The 20,226-nt window shown below is 32.3% G+C and overlaps 2 protein-coding genes across 4 annotated transcripts in view; one reads left to right on the top strand and one right to left on the bottom strand.

Moving 5' to 3' along the window:
• Positions 1 to 608: 608 nt before the first annotated feature.
• LOC138940782 (eEF1A lysine and N-terminal methyltransferase homolog) lies at positions 609 to 6,606 on the top strand. Of its 2 annotated transcripts, XM_070309998.1 has the most exons (9): positions 609 to 905; positions 993 to 1,115; positions 1,251 to 1,467; positions 1,541 to 1,759; positions 1,864 to 2,123; positions 2,206 to 2,570; positions 2,654 to 2,835; positions 2,951 to 3,544; positions 6,444 to 6,606. In XM_070309998.1, the coding sequence occupies exons 1-8, from the start codon at positions 814 to 816 to the stop codon at positions 3,497 to 3,499; spliced, it is 2,007 nt and encodes a 668-aa protein (XP_070166099.1). In that variant the 5' UTR covers positions 609 to 813; the 3' UTR covers positions 3,500 to 3,544; positions 6,444 to 6,606. The 2 variants fall into 2 exon arrangements, with proteins under 2 accessions (XP_070166099.1, XP_070166098.1); XM_070309997.1 differs by lacking the exon at positions 6,444 to 6,606 and having other exon boundaries at positions 2,951 to 3,750.
• LOC138940781 (SUN domain-containing ossification factor) overlaps positions 4,422 to 20,226 on the bottom strand; it is a 36,208-nt gene continuing 20,403 nt past the window's right edge. The window contains exons 1-4 of one of the 2 annotated variants that reach the window (XM_070309995.1): positions 13,900 to 14,429; positions 12,129 to 12,754; positions 10,039 to 11,975; positions 4,422 to 9,875 (exon numbers count right to left, since the gene is read on the bottom strand). In XM_070309995.1, coding sequence (XP_070166096.1) covers positions 8,574 to 9,875; positions 10,039 to 11,975; positions 12,129 to 12,754; positions 13,900 to 14,168 — 4,134 coding nt within the window. In that variant the 5' untranslated portion in view covers positions 14,169 to 14,429 and the 3' untranslated portion in view covers positions 4,422 to 8,573. Of the gene's footprint in view, positions 9,876 to 10,038; positions 11,976 to 12,128; positions 12,755 to 13,899; positions 14,430 to 20,226 lie in introns of those variants that run through there. The other variant, XM_070309994.1, reaches the window with a different exon arrangement.

The following is a 20,226-nucleotide window of genomic DNA, read 5'->3' as shown; positions in this document are numbered from 1 at the left end:
TATATGTTTAAACCGTACACAAAATATGAGTAACAAATGTAAGAAAGAAACATTAAGTTACACATCGTTTAGACGAAAAATGCACGGGATTGGACACAATCCCGTTTAATGATGTGGATATTATAGTACTTACTTTGATATGACCCATTTGAATTTCCGTTAGCGCCATAAACTCATCACATATTCGTTTCTTCTCCTGAAAAAGAAATGTAGTTATTTTCGCGTCGAAATTTATAATATACACGAAAATAATAGAGAAATATCGAACCGTCGACAATATATCGTGATAAGAAATGAAAAACTTACACTTGATGAACAGATTAGCAGAGATTCAAATCCCATACGACGAAAACTCGACCAGACTCGACTCTCGGGAAACCGGAAATGAGCGCTTTCTTGATGGAGATGCAAGGCCATCTAGCGGAGATATAAATCAGTTGACTTTGTCGATAATCAATATGTCGATAATTAATTTGCATTACCTTACAGAGATGTCGTAATTAGTTTATTCCTAATTCTTGGGTAATTGAAAAATGGATATAGGATTATAAGAGGTATACATACAGTACACGTGATGTCATATTTTCTCCAAAAAAACCGAACAGAAAATGTTATAAAAAATAAATGTGACAATATTTTCGAGTTTGTGCAAGTTTAGAATATAATTTATTCTATATATTCAAAATTGTAGAGCATAATAATACTTTTTTATATAATAATACATGCTATTTTAAAATATAACCCCGAACGCATTGTATTTTTACGTTTAAACACAACGAGATATATATATTACGTTAACTACTAATGTAAAACATGAATCTCTTACCAAAAACGCACGAAGAATTCAGTCATGCAGATTATTGGAACACATTCTTCAAGAAACGTGGCAAAAAAGTGTTTGAATGGTACTCTATAATTGCATTGTTGATAATGTTTTGTATATATAATTATAATTTGTTATACTCTCTCTGATTATTTCTGTCTGGTTTCAGGTACGGTGAATATCCAGAATTATGCGAGATACTTTTAAAATATGTCAAAATAAAGGATGATATTTTGATTGTTGGTTGCGGAAATTCTACACTGAGCATGTCTCTGTACGATGTTGGTTATAGGTAAATCTTGTATATATTCTCTTTGCAATACGTGTATATATATATATATATATATATATATATATATATATATATATGATCACAATATGGTTAAATTAATATTTATATTGTAAATGCTAAAATTGTTTTTTACAGAAATATCATTAATATCGATATATCACATATCGTTATCAAACAAATGCGTGATATAAATATAAGTACAAGACCGGACTTGATATATGAACATATGGATGCCACGAAAATGACATATACTGATGAAAAGTTTAGTGTAATTCTTGATAAAGGTACATTAGATGCTTTAATGCCAGATGCGAAAGAGACAACTATATCTACAATTGATAAATATTTTAAAGTGAGTTTCTAATTACTATAAAAGAAAAAATATTTTATAATTTTTATTTTTACAAGTAAAACTTTTATTTTAGGAGATCACGCGAGTGTTACGAAATGGTGGCAGATATATTTGTATATCATTGCTACAGGAGCATATCCTACGAAAACTTTTATCTTACTTTCCTGCTTCGGGTTTCATGTTCCGCATATCACGATGCCACGAAGCTGAATCAAAGGCGCGTTTAGAAGAGGGCAGTTTGGTACCAATTTTTGTAGTCATCGCTACCAAATTCACTAAATTATCCCAGACCGTACGTTGTAATATAAGAGCATTAAAATTTGTCATATTGTCATCTTAGCTTTAGCTGGGTGAGCAGTTTGTCGAACTTATTTTTGTAGATTGTAATCCCGATAGGTTTTTGAATTAGCTTTGGTCGATGGTCCACCTGAACGATTGTCTTCGACAGATGATATGGTATCCGCGATATTATCCGCACAACAATCGGCATTGGTGTGCAGTAGTCTTTACAAGAGAAGTGTTGCCGATGTAGGGGAAATATCGTTGGATTTACATCGTCCAGGTGACAAGCATCCGCGATATACCGTTTATGTTCTGGATCAACCATGTATACGCGGAACAAAAACGTATGCGGCTTTTATCGTTCCACAGGGAAAGTACGTTCGATATTTTTCAAATGTAAACTTGTCGACTTTAAATTACAAAATTATACTGACCCATTCTTTTTTTATTGAACAGAGAAATGGACTGGTTGTTCAGTACCAAGGAAGGACGACAGCAAGTTCTAAAGAGCGCGCAACGTGACAGACTCGCGATAGTTACTTTACGCAGAGAACATAAATTCGAAAGTTGGGACGCTGTGAAAACCGAATTAGAAGATTGCGTACGCAATCTCGCACCGGCCGGTTTGTGTGGTAAAAATGATATTCCCTTTTTGTCATTGGGTTCCGATGTTGGAGTTCGAACTACTTGTTACGAAGGGAAGAGTGACATTAGTGGGCCATTCGTTGTCGAAGAAGTGGAGAAGGACGGCCACGAATTCAGACGTCTTGTATTCCTGAACAATGCATATGTTATTCAAAGTGAGGCTAGACTGAAACAAGGTACTATGATTCACAATAAATACAAAAATTTTATAATTATTAAATTAATCATTGTATATAACTAATAACACAATTATTTATAGCAAAGTCTAGACGTGGTAAAACGAAAAAAATTGCCGATCCTGGATTTCTAGCTTGTGAACATCACATTCATATGAGCGCTGGCGTAAATGCAGTGATAGATATAAAAGAGCAACAGGAAATTATGATTATAGGACTTGGGGGTGGTGGTCTTTGCATGTTCTTACATCATTGTTTCCCCAAAGTATGTATCTACACGTGAAATTTATTATTGTCAGACCAAGCGCTACTCATTTAAGAAACCTGAGTGTATTTTTTTCGTAAATCGAAAATAAATCGAAATTTTTCTTTTCTTTCAGTTAAAAATTACTGCAGTTGAAATCGACAATGCGATGCTAAAAATGGCCACCGAATATTTCAATCTTATTCTTGATGACAGGATGACAGTAGAAATCGCGGATGGAATCCGATTTATTAAAGATGCCGCAGCATGTGAAAAAAAATATAAAGCAGTACTCTTTGATATTGATAGTAAAGATACTACTGTCGGAATGAGTTGTCCGCCTAAACAATTTCTCGACCTATCAGTACTGAAAGCAGTTGCAACATGTTTAACGAAAGACGGTCTTTTTATCTTGAATCTGGTCAGCAGAGATAAGAATTTAAAACAGAAAGCAAAGGATGACCTAAATTCGATATTTCAATCGCTCGCCTGTTATGCCATTCAAGATGAAGTAAACGAGATCGTTATGTGCTCTATAGAAAAACATGACTCGAACGAATGGAGAAGCAAACTTAAACTCGCCGCTATGAGCTTAAATAAGCAAGCGGCTGCGAGAAAGTTATCCTCTTTCAAGGAAGCATTTAATATCTCTACACTTTTAGAAAGCTTATCAATGGAATCCTAATCATTTTATATAAATATATTTTCCTTATAATAAATAAAACTAAAAGTACGATTTTGTTCAATACTTTAAATTATATATATCTTTCATATTTTTATATACTGTATTATCTATTTATATATTTTTTAGCACACTTATCCTATTTATATATTCTCTATATACAATTCATTAAAGTAATTTTATTTTGATATATTCACACACACATAGAATGTCGGCATTTAAATCATAAGTTAATTCATGCTTTTCATAGCAAAAATTCTGTGATCTTTTTAATGTATAGTGTTTACAGATTATTTCTAAACAACATATTAATTGGCATAAGTTAAGGAAAAGTCATTGTACATAGTTATACATATAATGTATATACGACGAATTTTTTGGCAACTTTATTCTTCCACTAATTCATTATACACAATATGCATTACTTTTGTATTTAAAGACGTAGTTTAATTACAAGCAATTAAAATTCAGGCGCATGAGTAATAGTCATAATAATTGACTAAACATTCAACAATAGGCAAACAATCTTATGTATATATTATTCTTTTCCACACACACACACACACACACACACACACACACACATACATATATATTCTTTCATGCGTATCTTTCCATAATATATAATAGATCATTTGATAATATTCATTCAAACATTCATTTTAATATATTAGAAATTTATGCTAAAATACAGAAACGTGTATATAGCATATATATATATTTAAGAGTATAAATAAAAAGAAATATTCATGAATTTTTTTTTACTTGACACATTGATATATATATATATATATATATATATATATATATATAAAAGATGTATTTAGCACATACAATTAAAAGGTCTAAATTTAATAAAAATTTATTTATCCTTTTTTTCATTTATCGATTGCGATGAATGAATTAATGATGAAAATATGTGTACATACGAAAAATATTAGATTGAATGAGTATTCTTTTCAATACATCAAAATAATGTTATTTAGTATCTTTATTGTTTCATATATGACCGTTTTACAAATGATGGAAATAAAGTTTAATGCACATTTTCTGTCTTTCTACAATATCAAAATTTTTAGAAAGATAGAGAATCACACATGGTTAACTTTCATTTTTTAATTTATATATATATATATATATATATATATATGTATTTATATATATATAGGAACAAGTCCATAATAATATAATTACATAGGTACGTATGTGTAATATAATTACATATATGTACCACAATATTGATTTTACTTGCTCTACAATGTATTTACACATTTTCTTATATACGCTTATCTAGAAATCCGCTCGAACGTTTGTGGCATCCAATTTTTAATCATTCATACATTAATAAAAGAGTGGAAACATCGCATATCACACCACGGATTTTCGTTCTGAAGAAAACTAATATCTTATTAGGATATAACTGATAGAACACTTCGCAATTATAGACTAGCACAAGATAACTGCACAAAAATAACGCAGCTCGATTTTTTAATCCTTCTTACTAGCAATATGATTTGTAATATACATAGTAGAACTATAAAAAGCTTTCATTATCGATTAGCATTATGTTTATGGATTAAATTATATGTATATGAATACATTATAAATAATTCTTGCCGTAAAATAACGATATATACAAATAGCACGTGAACGCAAAACATATTATTTTATATAGATTTTACTAATTGTTGATAAACAATATGTAATGTTATTATATCTTGATATTTAAATGTTAATTATTTTGTTCGCGAAATATAATATTAACTGTGCACTAAATATTTTTGAAATACTCTTTTATTATATAATGCATAAAAATATGTAAAAAATTGACAAGTTGCTTAAAAATTAGTTTTGCAGTCTAATATTAAAGTACGCATCTTATTATATTAGAAGTTTAATTTACTGTTACTAGATCAATATATAACAAATATTAAAAAATAAATATATTTCTAGGTATTGCAGATAGTTTTAAGTTTTTTAACTATCATCATATATATATATGATGTATTTTGTTATAATATATATTAGATTGCGGTGCGTACTTTTGCATTAAATTAAGAAAAGAATAAATATATATTATGCTGATAAAAAAAAGTAACGCGTCATTTTTGAAAACGAGCTCCGTATTTTCGTTAATTATTCCATTCACATTCATACCATAAATTCTACATAAAACTTTTTTTATGATTATTATTATAACGATCATGATTTCATTCAAAAACAGAAATTGATACAATTGCTAAAATATTTTACTCAATATAATATCGCATATAAATAGTCACTAGATTAACGATATACGCGCATAACGTAATAAGATATAACTTACACATAGAAAATATATTTAAAAATATATTTAAAAGCTCTCCCTTATCCAAGCATACCAAATATATATAAAGTTTTCCATCTATCAGTATTTTTAATATCTAAATGCACGTTAAAAAAATAATAGGATACAAGTTCAATTTTAAGTAATTTTGGATTCATTACTCCTCCTTATTTCACTTTCTCATTTTGTATTCTTCTCTCCTCTTTTTCTATACTTCTTTATATTTTCTGTCTTTTTGCAAATCTTAGGAAGATTTTATCACAGTGCATTTCTTTATCAAATACAAAAAATGCTGGCACAATCATTGTTAACCTTCGAAGTATCTTGATGATAGATATTTAATAAAATTATCGACAAAGAAAGTTTGCATACTATATTTTACATATTTAGTGCTAAATGTTAGCAGTATATTTAATTATATGACAATTGTAGATGTACAAATAATCTTACAATATGCTATCATGTATTGCTGAATTATATGTCTGTGTATATTTATATGTTTATATAAACTACTCGATTTACATTTAGCACTAAATTCGTAATGCAAATGTAAATCTAAAACTCTAGAAGAAAGAAAGAAAAAACAATGAATAATCTACAGAATTTTACTCTTTTTCACAGAACAAAATTTACTTAATACATTATTGGAAGACGAAAACGGCGGACTATCAGAAAAGCAAAATAAATAACACATATGAAAGATGTATCAAATAAACAGAAAATACCCGAAGATTCCGATGCGCTTTTCTGCAGATTCCCATCCGTAAATCTATTGCAATGTTGTCATCAATAATAATAACAATTGAAGATTTGAGTGAAAATAAAATCAAGCTTACTATCTCTTTTATAATTTCTGTATTTATTAGAGTAAAAAAAGAAAAAAAATTAAGATAGTTTAATATTTTATTAAAAATATCATGCCATTTAACAAAGAAACGAATTACGAAAATTATTATACATTTTTATAATTGTAGTTATTTCTTTTTCGTGATTTCAGTACCTTACAGTAATTACAAAAACTATACTGTCATCATGTGTAAAATATGACTTTATATGATTTTTTTATAATTCAAATAGAACTGAAAAGTCTTCAAATAGAACTGAAATGTACCGATTACTTCAGTAAATATGCCAAAAATTAAGTAATTTTTTTGTAATAAAGACTAAGTTTATTTGTGATGTTTGAGGCTAAATCTCTTCAAATTTCTTATAAGATTTTAAACATTGATCAGATCTCGCAGTAAAAATATAAAAATATTGCCTTAAAGGAGCAACATACAAAGGCTGAGATCAAAATTTAAAACTTTATGTAATCCAAATACATACATACAAATTAATTAAATATTCGCAATATAACACTCGTTTGAAAGTCAATGTATAACACATTTCTAAAAAGTACCATGCCAAAACTCTACAAATTAGAAACTAAATTAATAAAAGCAAGACGATTCTTTGTACATGGAAAGCTAAGATTTGATTGTTAATTCTTCATACGAAATTTTCCGGCCAACCTATTCCTTCGATGCATAACTAAAAATGACTAAGTCAAATTAATTTGAATTATCTTACTTAAAACTATATATAAACATTTCTTCTGCCTTTATAATTTAATGGCATTGATAAAATTAAGAGATTTTTCTTATTTTCTACCATTTGATCCTTATCTCATATACATATATATCACTGGCGACAAAAATTAATTTTCTTTGATTATATGATAATGGATGTGAGTATCGCTAATGTCTTAAGATTTGCTCGTAACATTTCATTTATTTATTTTCTCTCTTTCTTTGGCGATGATTAATAACAAAAAATTATTAAATAATTCGAATTTAAACTAAAACAAAAGCATAGAAATGTTCTCTATGTCATTGTAGTTTCTATTGTTACATCAATTAAGACCAATCAATAATAATATACATATATTCTACATAAAGTAATATGTTTATAAATCTCTTTTTCTCTCTCATTTTATTTATCTTTCGCAACGGTGGGGTAATCTCACGGTTGTGACAATAATGCAGTTAAAGTATGTCTCGTAGCAAACCTCTATGTATTTCTTTGTATTTTGTAACGCGTGCATGCATACTGATTACGTATGATACAATTATTGCTAATAAGTAAAGCACAACTGTGATCGTAGTGCGTGAAACCGCATGTTATCACATAAACGAAAAAGACAACTACCATAATAAATAATGTAAGCGATAGAGGAAACTTTCGAAACTTAAAGCACGATCACGCTTAATGATTTTCTGCCTTGATTTGTAGCACTTGGAAATTTTATGTAAGCTATTTCACATTTGCTATTTCTTTTAAAGTTCTGATATATTCTCCAAATTATATGTAGCTTTGAGCAAAAAAAAAAAAAAAAAAAAAAAAAAAAACATTAATAAGTTCAAATAATTAACACACCGCTTGCTAGTCTATACACAACTAAGATAGGTAAGATCGTGCTCAGGCCAAAACTTATTCGTATATCATATATAACTTTGAAAAGTTTTCATAGTTCATTCATCCATCTTCGATTCTCTAAAAGATGTAAGAGCATCTATTTTATATTTAGTTATATAAATTCGCGAGACTTTTCAGTTCAATCTTGCTTCGTACTTTCGTCTTAGTCTCATTCCTCGTTTAAATCGATTACTTCAATTTATCACACGATAACGAATAAAGCCTATCTACAGTTTATATGGCAATTCGACGCAAAGATCAATGTTCCAGTTCAGTCTGTGTGTGGGTCTATTTCAATCAGAAAAACTTTCTTACCATTTTTTTTAGACCAGCGCTTCTTTTTTCTTTTTTGCTCGATGTAGGTGTAACATTACTGCTCCTCGATTCGTCGCTTTCTTCGATCAAGCCATTCGCGGCTTCACCATTGATGCTACCGTCAATGGTCTGTGACAATGTTTTCAAACCTACGGGACTGGACGGGAAAGACTTGTTGTTTGAATATTCCGAATCCTGGCTCCATTCCCATTTCTCGATGGAGTTTGAGGAGAACTTTCTTTTACTTCTCGTGCCTAAAGCAGTTTTCATGAAAGAAGGCGAACTTAATTTCGCGCCCTTAAGGATACCACTGGTTCTGAACGAGCCATTCTTCGATCTCCCAATTTTCCGCTCGATCGTGGCCGATTCTTCAACAGATTTGTACACAATCATTGACGACGAATTGGATTCGCTGAGTTCATCATCATGACGAACAAGTTCGGAATCTGATTCTATCTTAAAGACTTCATCTTTCGGCGATGCAGACTGCGCGATTCGTTCTCTCCTCTCTGTTTGATCATCGAACCAACCAATGGCAGTCTCGGGCGCAGATTCTGGTCTCTTGTCAAGCAATTTCTGCAATTCTTTAGAACGTCGAGATACTATGGACGATGCTCTTCTCGATGGCAATGTCGTACCGTCAGGAATCACATTCAATACACTCTTGTAACGAATTGCTTCTTGCTTGGCGTCGAGATTAACTCCTACTCTAGGGTAGATTCCGGTAGCGATTATTTCCTTCTTGCGTTTCTTTTTTCGCTCCTTTTTTGTCTCATGAGATGGATCATCGATCATCAGCTCGTGATACGTGCCGCTAATGTGAGAAGCAATCTCGCTAGGTCGCCGTTTCTTCGTTTTTTTCGTCGCAGCATGAGAATTAAAGTTTTCCGCACTCTTTCGACGCGTGTTCTCCTTCTTTGTCTCTGACTGAAATTTCTCTTCTTCGAAATCTCCTTTACGGCAGTAAGAGAGAATCACAATGATAACGATGACTTCCAAACAAATCAACAAGGCATGCTGAACAATTGCGGATATTCGACTGCGCCAGCTGTCACGATCAGAAAGAAGAGTTTCGACTGATTTCGAGAGTATAACGATTTCTTCTCTCAAAGTAGCGATCTCCTCCACTCTCTTTGCTTCGCGCTCCTCACCCTTTCGAGACTCCTCGCTCATAGCAGCTACTGCGCGCTCCAATGAGCGCTGCATTTCTTCGACTTGCTTTTTGTAACGACGACTCAATTCTTCCAGATATTGCCCACTGAGTGACATATTCCTTTCTAAAGCCTGAAAATTCATATAAGTATATAACTGTTTTAATAAATAAACAATCGCATAATATTGCTTTTTTTTTCTTTTTTTTTTTTCTCAAGTTTTCCAATATTTTTTAAAATAATCTCGTTGTAATAAATATCTTTTTTAAATATTCCTGAAGAGTGTTCTTTCTTACCTTGATTCTGTTGGACAATCGAAGAAAAACGGACTCCTTCTGAGGCGCAGCACTTGCTGTAGGTTGAGACATTGATGAAGAACTAGACGCCCCATTCTGCATGTTAACTGTGTCACCCTCCAAATCTTTCAAATCGGAAAATAATGTATCCAGCGTAAGGTGATCTTGAGACGACAATCGAACTTCTTGCTCGCCCAGATCTTTCATCTGTTTCCCATCTTGCTCGCCATTTTCTGATTTGTTTGTTTTGATTTGTACAATAGTTTCGGCATTTTCCGTATCAAGCATGAGGGTATCACCCGTTTCTTGATTCTCAAGCGAATTTATCAATGGACTGCTACTTATAGTTTTTGATGTCATCTCGACAGAAGTTCCCAGAACCGGCAACTCTTCGACAATTTTCAATGTTGGCGTCGGATTAGATGGTGGCGGAACAGTCGTCAGCACTTCTGGCTGCAACGTCTCCTCCGTGGGCTCTTTACTGGGTTCCAAGATTGGTACGGAAGATTCTTTCTTCACATTCTCTTTATTAAGTGTCTTCGTGGGTTTGATCTGCGATGCCAGACTGTCTATGCTAGCAGAAGTCTTTATGGAGTCAGAGCTGATATCCTCGGTTTCCTCGTTAATATCCTGAACTAATAAATGTTGTTGTCGGAACTCTCTGCCAGAAAACGCGCCAGACTTGCAAGCAGGAGAATTCGAATCCAAAGTACACGTAACAGATACTTGATGATGAGAAATGGTCTCGTCACTATGATCGGTAATCTTGGTAGATAAAATATTCTCTCTGGCAGCGTTTTCGGAACTATTCACAGGAATCTCGTAACTCGTGTTCATCACTACCTTACGGTCTCTTGTTGCCAGAACATTACACAATGCCACAATGTATTCGGATTTAAAGACAGAAGTTAAAAAACTCGCTTGAAGATCATCCGCTAAATTGAAACGCGTCGTATTATTGCAATTAATTTCTTCCTTTCTTTCTCGCCAAGACAACTCAATCTCCACTCCATGAAAACTACATAATCTTCCCCGTCTCAAAGTTCTGTTCACCAAATCGATCTTAAGCAAATCATTCAACTGCCGGTCTCTACAACTGACCAGCTGAAAAACGCTGGCGAACTTTTGATCGGTACAATTACCGCAAAGGATCGTGTATCTAGGCGTCGTGCAGCTCATGTATGAGTTGTCCAAGATATTGCCATCATCGATACTCTGCTGGATTTCCGTGATGTTGTTTCCAGTGAGACCGCTGGATTTCACTAAAACCTCTGCGGCCTTTTTCACAATACTTAGTACAGCGTCACGCGCGCTGCCGAAGAGGTTTCTTGGTGGATTACCACTTTCACTGTCCAATAGCTCCTCCTCGTCGCTATCCTCGTCATCGTCGTTCTCCGTGCTCGTCTCTTGTAGAATCTGATTCTCCGTTTCGGTTTCCAACACTTCGAACTCGCTGGTACCGTAAGCGCGAAACAACGAAACGGGACAGAAATGTTCCGAGCCATAATGCGATTGTAGCTCAACCTTGATGAATTTACCAAAGAAGTGAGGATGCAGAACAAAGCTCTGAATATCCTTCACATCCTTAGCGGTGAACTGACCGACTGGACTCCAATCTTTAGTGGGAAAACGATCGCTCACATATACGGAGAAATCTTTCGGTGATGAACTGAAGAGCTCGAAATTTGCCAGCTCAATTTTTTTCGCCTGGATTGCCTCGCAGAGCTCAACAACGAACCAAATACGTGATGTACAGGCGTTCAGCATGTACTCGTCCCGCGTGGACACCAAAACATTTTTGGCGCTATTCGCTTCGGGATTGGCTGCCACGATTTTGGCACCGCAATCGGGAGAGGCATAATTCTTAGAACGAATCTTCATACCGCTTACGCTTCGTCCTGGATTACCTGGAGTCTGCACGGAGGCATTTGGATGAGCTGTAAAATAAATAAAAGAATAATCGTAAATCAAATGTGCAATTGAATGTAATGCAATTATATTGCCTACTGCAATTGTATCTAATTTAACGCAATGCATTATAATAAATATAACATTTATCAATTTTTTGATAATAAAAAAAAAATACTCACTTTTCTTCTTCTCGGCCTCCTCCAAACGCTTCTGTGCCCATTCACTGAAGGATGGTATATCCTCATGCGGATCGGAAGGACCTGAAGTAACAAGCCCGTCTAAAATTACCGCTACAGTTTCATCTCTACTACCACTAATCAATTGTGCTCTGGCCGCCGTATCATTCAATTCCGATACCGTAGTAAATGTGTCGTCGACCTTTGAGGACAACTCTTCGGACACCTGAACTTGGCCGACCTCCTCCTCGACTCTCAATTCCAACTCATCCGTATTAACTTTCTGCTCCGCTCTAACGATCACCACAATCTCCGGCGCCTCCTCGGCGGATATCTTTTTCAGCAGAAGCACTTCCTTGTCGTCCTCGAGGGCCTCCGTGTCATTCGGTCGTTCCGTCGTCGCTGTCGTCTCATCAACAATCAACGGTGGTTGGATCTGCGTCGTCGGCTCAACGATCTCTTTTATATGCTCGGTTTGTCTGATTTGGTCACCGTTCAATATCGAGGAATTCTTGATGGACGATCTCGAGGAAAACTCACGGTCGATCTTCGGCTCGGCCAGATTCTGCAATTCCGCCGTCGCGGTATCCACCAACGTCAACACTACAGCCTGGCCAGTCTCGGAGATCCTACGAATATAATAATCATCGAGTCGTGTTAATATATCGTTATACAAAACGTGCTCTATCGCCGAACAATATGCTATTGCTTTATAAAAATCATAACTTTTAATACTTTACTGTATACCATATTTTGATCTGTTTAATTTAAAATTTTGCAGAACAGTTTGTCTGTTGAATACCACTTCTAACTTATCTCTTAATATATTTTTTATATGCAAGATCAACGTGGCAGGATTTAATAAATTATGTAATTTTGTCATTAAATAATTTGTGCGTATCATATTATTACTATAATAATCAAATGTTCATTAATTAACTTAAATAAATAAATTTTATAAACGCACATTATAAGATATTTATATATCTTAAAGATATCTCATATTTTTGAGGTAAAATATGAATTAATATAATTATGTTTTGCGAATTAAGAAATTCGCCATTACAAAAACAGAATAATATCACATATAGCATCTATTGCTAAAGAAAAATTAATATATTGCAGTGATAAATATATTGTAAAATACTGTAATGTTGAAATAAAGTTAAAGATAATATATTACGCTTTATGATATGCGTAATATGGGACAAATGTGATTCTTTTGAATACTAAAATAGAATGTGCGGCAATCACTTTCGGATGCATAGAATTTTTCAATATCATAATCATGTATATTGAAAATATGAGATACGATGATGAGAATTGAATTAACATTGAAAAAATATATGTGTGCATGAATATAGTGTAATTATTTGTAATTATGAAAAATATATAACTACTGAAATCTATTTAACTAAATTACTGAAATATATGTATCATATGTAAATTTTTCTATATAAATATCTATTTAAATCATCCTGTATTACAATTTTTCTGCAGTTTTTCTAGAACTATGAAAAAGATTTTATACTTCAGGTTACAGTTCTAATAATTTTTTTTAAATAAAGATTTTTCTCTCCGCTTTCCATCTAATTAAATATGTCGAGATCAAAGACTTATCAAAAATCTTAATTCTAAGATTGCATTTTTTTCTAGAAAAATTAATCTACGAAATAAGCGATGATCGTCGAATAAATACATTTGTCAATATTTTAATACAAGCCCATTTCGGAGGCCAACGAAAACATCCCTGATAATGATAACGCTTTCTCACCGATGATAGAGACAGGTAGGGATGCACCATAATACCGCCAATATAGTTAAATAGAAGACAACCACTCGAAGAAGATGTCTGGGCTGCCCAGTGGGATTATCAACCCAATGCAAGGGACATCCATCGCTGTTCTTGACGATACTCTTGGCCATGACTTTAGGCTCAGGCACGCATGTTACTTCACACCATGAAGTGATATGACACCACGATTTCACCATTGCCTTGCCCCGTCTTGTCGTTGCAATTCTTTTTTCAGGCTTGTTCATCATTTTTCACACTTTCATATGCCTAAAGTTTCTCGCAGTCACTTTACGATGATGTTAGGTAAAACATCATAGGCATAATATCTGTTATATTATGAATTCCTCATTATCAAACCGATTTTTAGCCACTGGAAAACTATGGTCATAGCATCTAAGATACATCATACATCTGTCCTACTTTTGAAAAAATGCGAAATCGTGTCATTGGAGCTATCTCTCGTTGTTCCTTTTGATTTTTAAAAATATCCAAATTCTTTTATCGTAGGATAACTTATCGTTTTACCATTCCAAACAAATTTTAAATAAAGTATAAAAAATATCAATATATAGCAAAAACAAAAATTGAAAAAAGATATCGCGCACCTACAACATATGTTAAGTAAAAATATATTTTATCTCAAGAAATCGAATGAATTCTACATATATTTCTGTAAATTGCAATAGCTTTAGAATAAATAAAGTCATACCGAATTAGCCGTCTATAGCATTTATAGTTTAGTATTTAGTACAAAGTAGTATTTGATCGTTGATAAAACATTTCAGCATGTTTAATGATTTGAGATTGATATTGTGATATTATATACATTTCCGCTTCTATTAAATATATTTTAACGTGTTATTTAATCCAGAATTATCTATATGGCACGCGTACGATTAAGAGGTACAAAGCATGCAACATTTATTGAGGCCTATATATATGCTTGAAATGCTATTGGTGTTGACATGCATATTCAATATCTGCAATTATGTAATTCGAGAACATAGAGCGGATCGAATTGACATCTCTCTGTCACATCACATCGCAGTTTGCTCACTGTCAACGTTGACTATAATGATTCTAATGTAAGTAGAATTTTAATAGTCAAGTGATCGTGTCCTTATTTGCTAATTCAATTGTTGAAAAACAAAAATTTCACGTTTTACCAGGTGAAACTAACATGTACTACGGAAAAGATTTATTTATATTCAATATTAAAAAATTTATCGCACGGGCGCTCACATACAGACTGAAATTTGCAAAATATTTCTTTCATATCGCAGTAATATAAATCTTTTCATAAACTAAGAGGATTTGACAGCTTGTTGCTCGACTGTGGCTGTAATACATTTCCGATGTCATGCTGGAAATCGAACTTGAAGTGAAAACTGCTAGAAAGACCGACTAGCTAGTTAATGGTTTTCATATAACTATATAATTAAAAAGTATCAACACTCCCGCATTTAAGTATTGTGTATTAAAAGAGCTTTTTTAATCTAACATTAATTGATTGATCGATTATGATTAAAGATCAGTGACGCAGCCATTGTTGATGATCCACAAAATCAGTGTATTCAGTATACGAAAAACTTAACATATATCAGTAATTACCTTATGTAATGTCACAAAATATAAATTAATTTATAAAATTAGTTTCAATATTCTAATGTTTTCGCATTTTGATCGGTTGGTATGTACTTTTTTCCGTTCGATCAAACGCAAAAAATTATTTATAATTCAACAAAAGTATTTTTGATATATATATGTATATATATGTGTGTGTGTGTGTATGCGTGTATGTATTTATGTATGTATATATGTATATATGTGGCATGCGACAGTGGAAGAGTCAAAACTTGGCGTTATTGTAGTCAACATTTTAAGCTAGCTCGAATAACAGTCAGTTACAGAGTGCATTATGTTTATGTATCACATAGCAACGGAAAAAATCGACTTCCGTGCTCTTTCGTTAAAAAAGATGATTATATCTCAATTATGACAATGGGCTCGAACAATCGACTTATCGCGTGTGCATTTAATCGGAACGAATGGCGCATTGTGAACAAACCCTCAGACGGAGAGGCGATGTCACCGCGAATGGTAAAAGCCTCATCGAGATCGTTTCACGGTCTGGTGAACATCGATCAATGAGCAGAGCCGGTTTGTGAGAATGACGAGTCTGCCACTGAGAAACCGCAATCCTGTCTACTCTCTGTTCAGACTGCAACTCACAAACATCAATCTTGAATGTAATAGAGAATCTAGATAAATTAACGCGATAGCAATCGGTTCGGTAAAATAATCATCAGAAATTCAAATAGACATAGTGTTGCAGAGCGATAAAGAATATTAATCACCGGTCAGAAATAAAAAGATAAAAAAGTACATAATTCGAAAAATTATATATATATATATATATCGAAATTAGAAAAATACCAAATTGATGTATCAACATTGGATTAACGCGTGATAAAAAGTAATATATATATTTATAGAAAAATAATGTATTATTTATCAATTATTCATTAGATTTTCCTAGACAATGACAAAAACACGTTATATATTTTGACTTATTTAATATTAATTCGATTATAGAAATAATCTTGCGTTTCTCGTCTTGATCAAAATAGCAATTGTCGTGCGAGCAACCTAGCAAATGCTTACAAATGTAGCCTGTTACTGTCAACGTCTATAAAATAGTATTTTTCACATCGGCTGGTAGCCTTGCTGCAAGTGTTGTAGATATCATTCACAAGTTACAATCAATTTAAGTAGGTAGGCAAAATAGTCGACAATGCATTTCTCTCTCTTCAATGAACTATTAATAACGCTTCCTGATTCAGAAGTCATTCATACGAATTGTTACGTAACGCACATATGCATGTAAGTATTATTATAATGCAAACTACATAGGCCAAAGTATTAGAATATGCAAAAGAAAAGATAAAAGCACGTAACGCTTAAAAAAATAAAAATAGAAATTCTATTTCTAAAAGATTCAATTTTAATGTATGACGTGGAAAAATAAGAAAAATGAGAGAAACCAATTCAAAATAGAATATAAAATAGAGACACAAATCAACGATTATAAATATTTCTTGCCATAATTCATAAAAAAATGGCATGTTCCGACGTCGCGTGGATGAAAAGAAAATAGTTATGCTACTAAATGCAATTAAAACGACGGGAAAAATATACTATACTGTTATTTTACAATATATATAATGTAAATCGGCGAGGAAAATCAAAGAGAGGAGATTTATGTGTGACGACCCGCGATAAACGACAGTTAAAGGTGAAAACACAATCAACTAGAGAAATTTATTCGTTAGAAAACGAAGCCTTATGTATCTGGTCCATCAACTTGTCAGTTGTGAAACTAGAACGACTTTTGAAATAATCCGAACTAGGTTTTCCTCTTCAGATGTCTTTTACTCGCGTTATATATAAACACATTATAGTTACACACACACACACACAATATACCGTCGTTGTGTGAACATATATAGCATTAAATTTGAAATTACATCATTTGGATACATTATACGAAGGAAACATTAGTGCGACATAGTTGATTAGTTTATACACCGAGAGCTATAATTATTACTTAATTGGGTTAATTAACGCAAGTTATAATTACGGTAATATAAGCATGAAAAAATTAACTCGCCGGGTTAAGACCACAAATCTTGATAAGCGGGAAAATATGAAACCCGCAAAGGATATTAGATAAAAAATTAAAAAATATTAAAAATTTAAAAAGAGCAAAGAAAATAAAGTTAAAAAATAAATTGTTGCAGCTATGTAATTATAAACTACTGTCCTATAATAATAATAATAATAATAATAATAATAATAATAATAATAATAATAATAAAAAAACATGAAATTCTAGATTTATTTACTAAAATTTCCATCGAATTATTAAATGTAGTTGTTCACAAAAATTAACTAAAACTAATTTAAAAAAAGAAATTATTTATAATAATTGTATCGCCCAAATAAATCATTAAATAATCAAAATTTTAATAATATTGAAATTTTCTCCAAAGTAGCATATATCACGTTGCAATGTTGGGAAAATATATACGTGTACATCATGTATGTAATCAGACAATTGGATTGTACATGCGTAATGAACTTCACTTGAAGATCTTTGAAGGAGCACGCTTTCTCAATCGAATATATCGAAGGCTCTTTGTAGAGGCACTAAATAATGTTCCTGTTCATATTAACACGCGCGTCCTCCATTGCGTGTACTTAGGCGATCGATAAATCTCAAGTGACAGCGAAATCATGAAGTGACTACACACGAAAGTAGCTTGGAAATTCTATCGACTTAACGGCTTTCTAATAAGTAGCCTTTTCTCGTAAGACACGTAAAAATATAAGACTGCTCTTGGGCATGGATCCTTTCTAACGTTACACCCCCGATTCTATCGTTACAATAAGAACTGAATAAGAACAGATCCTGAATCGGATAAGAATAATATTTGTGACTTTCTATCCGTCATTCTGACAAAACATTTATTATTTTCACAATTTATTATTTTCTTAATATTAATCATATGCTTAATAATACCGCGTATATCTCGTAACATTGTATCGCGATTATCAAAGAAGAATATTCGTGTTTGATAATTCATCAAACAGTGTTACAATCTAATCACTTAATAAATTTAACCGGGAGTTCTTTATGTGTCAGTCAAGGCTAATGTAAGGTTAAGGCTAACAAACTAAACGAGAAATCATTAATTGTTATTATTCATTAAAGAAAGTCGTGTGATCGATGATTATAATGAAGGAAGCTGACACGAGAGAACGATAAGAACTGTGATGAACTTGCCTCTTTATCGATACATCAAGAATTATAAATATCTTCTTTATTCAAAAATCATTCGCGATTTTTACACGCATAGCAGGCATATAAATTGATGTGCAATAATGAAAATTAATGCGGCAAATTTAATGAAAGTATCGGATTAGATAAAGAATAAAGGTATAGGATTAATCGGATGTTGGTTATTAAATGTTTTTTTGTTCTGATATATAAAATCCGATTTCTCTTGACTGACATATCGTAATAATAAATCAAGTACTCGAAATTGATTGAATATTGACTATTTATCAAGTTGAAATACGTCTGCTTTTTAATTGCCAGAGAAAACTGATACAGAAATTCATAGCCCACACGTATTGCGTATTATAGAAATCAGACCACTGTTTCAAAACTTTCTGTACATGATTGATAAATAGAAAAACGAGTTTATTAATAATTATCAATGTTATTTTTCTTATTCTATCATAATGTTTAGTACGCAATGAATAATTTCTAAAAAATATCTTGCACGCTATATCAAGAATTAGGAATTATGAAAATTTAAATAGCTTCCAAGAGCTTCAATTTATTATTCAATTTATATTTTATTACGTGTAAAATATTTTTAAAGGCAAATTTTTCTGCAAAATATTTTGCTCTGCAACTGCGCTGTTGACAAATCATACACAGCTACATTATTTATCGTACGTTATTTAAAAAAAAGATGTTTTAATAGATGCACACAGCTGCAAAATTGTGCTGTCATCGCGATTTCATTAGGATTATAATTTTTACATAGATCGAATTTATGTATAATAAATCTTGCTTTAGGAAAAGAAAAAATTTCATAAAGCCGCTTTATCGCATATCGGGTTGGCTTTTCTTCCTGCTTTCTTGTTTGATAGCGAGCACGGTCGAGACCCACGCAAAATTCAACAATTGTCGTCGTACAAAAAATGAAATTCTCTATGGTTAGGCACGTTCCAAGGCGTGTCCAGCCACCGTGTTGTGTGGGTATTGGCTTCCACGTGCCTTTGCCAGCTTTGTAAGGTCGATCGATCGTCTTACGATTAGTCGGCGCGCTATGCCTCGTTAAAATGCATATGCATCGTGTAAACGTGCTACGAACGAGCTCGAAACGGAAATGTCATTGGTCGTGAAATCAATGTATTAATATCTACTCAATATTATATTCCACAATACATTGTTGACATAAACCGATAAGTATAAACTCTATATGTATATTTATAAATTAATTATGTTCTCTCAGAAACAACAGAAAATGAAATACAAAAATGCGATATAAAAAACTATATAATATGCTTAAATATATATATATTCAAGTTTACACATTACATTGCAGGATATATTATAATTATATAGATTTTTTCATTTTTTCAACAAAATAATTTGTCTATTATTTATCTTAGAATACGTTCTCAATTATGTTTTAAACTGATTTAATTCGTTATATTTGGATTCAAAGT

Source organism: Polyergus mexicanus, unplaced genomic scaffold, assembly GCF_030449975.1.
Source record: "Polyergus mexicanus isolate NDT 795.1 unplaced genomic scaffold, iyPolMexi1.0 SCAF_17, whole genome shotgun sequence".
NCBI classification, from domain to species: Eukaryota; Metazoa; Arthropoda; class Insecta; order Hymenoptera; family Formicidae; genus Polyergus; species Polyergus mexicanus.
Note: the sequence above shows the minus strand (reverse complement) of the source record. Positions and strands in the feature narration are given on the sequence as shown.